Source organism: Triticum dicoccoides, chromosome 5A, assembly GCF_002162155.2.
Source record: "Triticum dicoccoides isolate Atlit2015 ecotype Zavitan chromosome 5A, WEW_v2.0, whole genome shotgun sequence".
In the NCBI taxonomy this organism is placed as follows: domain Eukaryota; kingdom Viridiplantae; phylum Streptophyta; class Magnoliopsida; order Poales; family Poaceae; genus Triticum; species Triticum dicoccoides.
The window spans coordinates 117,912,077-117,916,927 of NC_041388.1; the positions used below are offsets into that span (position 1 = coordinate 117,912,077).

General features: G+C 41.6%; 1 protein-coding gene across 8 annotated transcripts in view; it reads left to right on the top strand.

The window, feature by feature from the left end:
* Positions 1-3,783, top strand: part of LOC119299956 — a 7,560-nt gene extending 3,777 nt beyond the window's left edge. For 4 of the 8 annotated variants that reach the window (XM_037577055.1, XM_037577053.1, XM_037577056.1 and 1 more), the window contains 4 exons: positions 1,678-1,790; positions 2,106-2,957; positions 3,076-3,225; positions 3,311-3,783. In XM_037577055.1, the coding sequence (XP_037432952.1) occupies positions 1,678-1,790; positions 2,106-2,957; positions 3,076-3,225; positions 3,311-3,724 (1,529 nt within the window). In that variant the 3' untranslated portion in view covers positions 3,725-3,783. The remainder of the gene's footprint in view (positions 1-1,677; positions 1,791-2,105; positions 2,958-3,075; positions 3,226-3,310) is intronic. The other 4 variants (XM_037577060.1, XM_037577058.1, XM_037577061.1 and 1 more) reach the window with 1 other exon arrangement.
* Positions 3,784-4,851: the final 1,068 nt, after the last annotated feature.

Sequence of the window (4,851 nt, forward strand, 5' to 3'; positions counted from 1 at the left end):
AACTAAGTCTATAATTATATGCTGCAACCGGCCAATACCTTGGTAACAAGCTTGGGAACAGAATGCACAAGAGATATTGGCCTGAAATCTGAGACCTCCAAAGGGGTGTCTTTCTTGGGCAGTAAGGTAATTAGGGCAGTGATAATACCTTTGAGATCAACCTTGTGCTTATAGAAGTCTGTGAAAAAGTTGATAATATCATGTTTTATCAAATGCGCAAACTTCTTGTAGAATTTATTAGTGAAGCCATCAGGCCCTGGGCTCCTGTTTTGGAGAGTTTTGGATGGCAGAAACAATTTCTTCCCATGAGAAAACATCAATTAAACCAGCCGAGCCGACTTCCTCATATAACATGTTAAGCAATTATTATTTGTGTGTGGCTAGCTCTCATCTAGATGAGAATTAACTAAGCCTCGTGTAATTTCTACACCATTTGGTATTAGATTCCTGCGATTTTTTTCTTTCTTGTTTAATTAATCAGATAGTATAGATGTTAGATAGGACTTTACTATTTCTCATACAAATCCATTATTTATATATTGTATTTGCATGACCAGTTTCAAGATTTGAGCATCCATACAGATAATGAAAAGAAGTAATGAAGGAACTCTGAACAGCTTACATATCCTTTCCGCCGTGAAGAGCATCAAAGAACCGAAGAACATGTCGAGCATGTGACATCAATAAATTGTGCTCCACGGTCTGTCTGAAGACCATCCATCAAAGCACAACTGAAACACACAACACCCACATCACCACACAAGAAGGCGAACTTCTCCAACACCACAACGGAATAGATGCAGGAAGCCAACACCAATAAAGAAACGAACGAAAGTATACAACATCCACACAGTGAGACAAACACAGAGCACATTGGCGCCCCACATCAGCGCAAACCTCTGCCCCACGCTACAACATAGACGCCACAGTACATAAGGCCCCAAGCCCAATCTAATGCAGGCGAGAACGCAACAACATAACTGTACGCACACGCTGCAGTGCAGCCCCGCAGCCAAGAAAACCCGCCACCCTATTTGCTGCAGCAAAACACAACCCTAACCCGAGCAGAAACATAATGATGGCCATCGATAGAACCCACTAGAAAATCCAATGCCATCAGGAGAGCGCCCTGAACCACCACTAGGTGACCTCTGCCATCCGATCCATAAAAGATTACGCCGGCCCGCCACACGAATCCAAAGCGAACGGAGCAAGTATGCTGACAAACCTTTCCAGGCACAGGTACAGGAGCAGAGGAGCCGACCATGTCCAGCATCCCACTGAACCCATAGGCGGCACTAGCTTCACTCCCTTGCCAAACCGCCCTCCCTCTCTTCCTAGGAAAACAACAGAGCGTGGAAGCTACGTGAAGACAAAGAAATTCCGTACGAGTGACACGTGAAATGCGGGGCTGGAGCCAAATGGCACCGGCGCTTAATCCTGCTGACCATCGGGGTCCAGCCGAGGGCAATGCCCGGAGCGCTCATAGGCCCCTATTCCTAGGTAGCATAGAGTTTTTAAGGATTGAAGACACCTATCTATCATGTATTTTTTGTGTTACATTACCTATTATTATTTGTCCAATAGCTAGCAAAAAATGTAACCTCAAATGTGCCCGCCTTAGATTGTCTATGCATAATCACCTTAGAGTAACCATATCTGATGGATGTGTTGCAGATGGATCGATTACTTCTACATCCAAAAGAGACGACTGGCTTCTCTGTCGAGAAGATGGTAAATCTCTTCTTTGTGGTAAGCGATTGAGAGATTCAGTGTCAAACCTCCCACAGGTATGTTACAGTATAACATATTGGTTGCAGGGGACTTATATTGCAAGTAAAATATCACTTTGTTCTAACTACACAAATTGATGTCGACCTAAGTTTGGTAGCTATAAGGCCACTTGCAATGCATAGTGTCATGTAGCCGTATCATAGTGCATGATACTACTTTAGTGCATGATACTACTTTAGTTTGTACAATCACATTACATAGTATCGTACACTGGTGTTACATTGTCATTTCATTTATTTATTGTGGAATCCGTCGCATTAACCATTTGCCCTTATGACCCAAATGATGATCGATCTTTCATGCTTCTGCAGGACATCTGGTGCCACATACATTCTCTGATGCCAATGCAAGATTCTGCTCGTTCTGCTTGTGTATCACATGCATTTCTAGATTCATGGAGACACCATCCGAACCTCATCTTAAATAAGAAAACGCTGGGCTTGGAACAAAATGCATGTGGAAAGGGTGATATGGCGAGGGCTTTCACTAGCAAAGTTGACCAGATTCTGAAAAACCACTCACACACTGCCACGAAGATACTCAAGCTTGACATGTTTGATTGTCACGATTTCTACATTTCTTGTCTCAATAATTGGCTTGAGATTGCTATTACACCAGGGATTGAAAAACTGGTCCTTTTTCTGCCTTCGGGATACCAAGAAGTGTACACCTTCCCATGCTCACGTTTATTTGGTCAGAATGGAAGCTCACTTCGGTATCTTCATCTCAATTACTGCACCTTCCGTCCTACAGTTGGATTTGGTTTCTTGAGAAGCTTAACAAAGCTGTATTTGCGTAATGTGAGGATTACAGGGGGAGAGTTAGGGTGCCTTCTTTCTAATTCTTTGGCTTTGCAGCGGTTGGAACTCAGGTATTGCAGTGAAATAATCTGCCTGAAGATACCATGCGTGCTGGAGCGACTAAGCTGCCTCACTGTTTCTGCATGCAATGCGCTGCAAATTGTTGAGAGCAATGCTCCGAACCTCTCCACCTTCAACTTTGATGGCGACATAGTACAGCGCTCTCTCAGACAACCATTGCAAGTTAAGGACCTATATATGATATGTCCAAATGAGTCAAACCTTCTCTGCTACGCTATTACCAAGCTTCCATATGTTGTGTCAAACATTGAAGATCTTAGATTGTCTTCAATTAGTGGTGAGGTATAATCTAAATCTCAGTATTATTAAATACTACTTGCCACCTTTGTGATACTTCTGTCAGTACTCATGCATGCATGCCCTATGTCATCAATTAATATGAGAAGACATCTTTATGCAGAGGGTTAATACACCGATGCCAGCTGCGAAATTCCTCCACCTCAAGTTCTTGGAAATTTATCTTGATGGAGATCTTTCCCCAGGATATGATTATTTGTCTTTGGTTTCTTTTCTCGATGCTTCTCCTGCTTTGGAGACTTTCATCTTCCGTGTAAGTCAACTTTTTAGCCAAGCTATATTGTACCTGTGACAAACCATATAAGATAGTGACCGACATTTGTTTTGACGCTGTGCAGGTGGATCAGGATGAAATGCTGTTTGATTCGATTTCGGGGGGTGCCTTACAAATGAGGAAGATGCCTGAACACAATCATGACAGCCTCAAGAATGTGAAGATTCTTGGCTTCTGCTCTGCAAAGAGCATGGTTGAGCTAACATGCCATATTCTAGAGAATGCTACATCACTGGAATGTATCACCTTGGACACCATATATGATGCAGAAGACGAAGACTTTGTCGGTAGATGTTCTGAAACTTCTGCATGGAGATCCGGTAAATGCTCCCCCCAGACAAGTGAGATGATGTTGGAATCTAATAAAGCTCTTATCGCCATTGAGGGATACATCGTGAGGAAAGTTCCCTCTACTGTTAAATTAAATGTTCGGGGGGCCTGTAGCCGGTGCCATACTCCAGAGCTGATCTTGAGTTGAAGGTTTATTAAATACACTACCGGATCCACATAATACAAGACATTTTGGTTTCTTTTTAAGTCATTGTTTTAAATTTGACCAAATCTACAGTAATAAAATATTTCACAAGGGGTCTAATGATGCTAATCCGTTGTTGTAGGTATTCATATTTTTTCTATTAAATTAAAAAAAATACAGACCCAGTTCAATGTTATCGATTTATGGATAGATACGAATGCACAAAGTGTTTTAACTCTTACACAACAAAACCGAATTGTAACTTATTTCTGCTATTGAATTATGAGATCTTTGAAAGTAGATCTCATATATATGTTTGAGCAGTTATTTCGGGCTAAAAGTTCCAAAAACTGTAATATGTGAGTTACCAGGCTATTTAGAAAATAGTCATCAGAATCAACATAGGCCTTGCTCTGTGCAGTTCCTTTTACTACCTTTTTCGGCTAGTGACATACTATGAGTACCGGAATATTTGCAAATGGTCATTGGTCTCAGTTGGTTTCACGTGGATTTTCCGAGGACTCATTTTGAAGTTCAGCTATTAGCGGTCCCTGACAGGTAAATTACCTGGCTATTTACAAACGGACTTGCTAAGATCGGTGTATGGTCAAACACACGGTCTGTAGTGGTTGGATTCTGGACCTAAGATTCCTGTCAAAAAAAATAAAAATCAACACAGTACAATTAAAGTCGCTCACATATGAGTACACACTCACCCCTATGATGCTCACATACACACCATAGACGTCTCGCAGTCGACGGAAACGTCTCCTCCCACTGAACAAACAACGTCGGGACCTGAAATAAATCTAGGAATAATGCAAGCACCAGTGTCAAGTCTAAGACTTGAACCTTGATGGGTTAGGGATACCATTGTTCTCTTAACCATCCAACCACAGGTTGGTTCACTATTCATGTCAAATTTAGTTGTTAGGTGTTATGTATGCAGCTTTTTCTGTATGTTGTGTGCTTGCACGAACTCTGAAGTTCGGAGTGTGTTGTATTTGGGCATTTTATCTTTACCGCCTTTGAGCTTACTTGCGGGCTTTTCTGTTTTTTATGAGTATTTTTATTGTCATTGTTTTTTTTCTGTTCACGGTGAAAATTTGACAAACAGATCGGTGTATGGT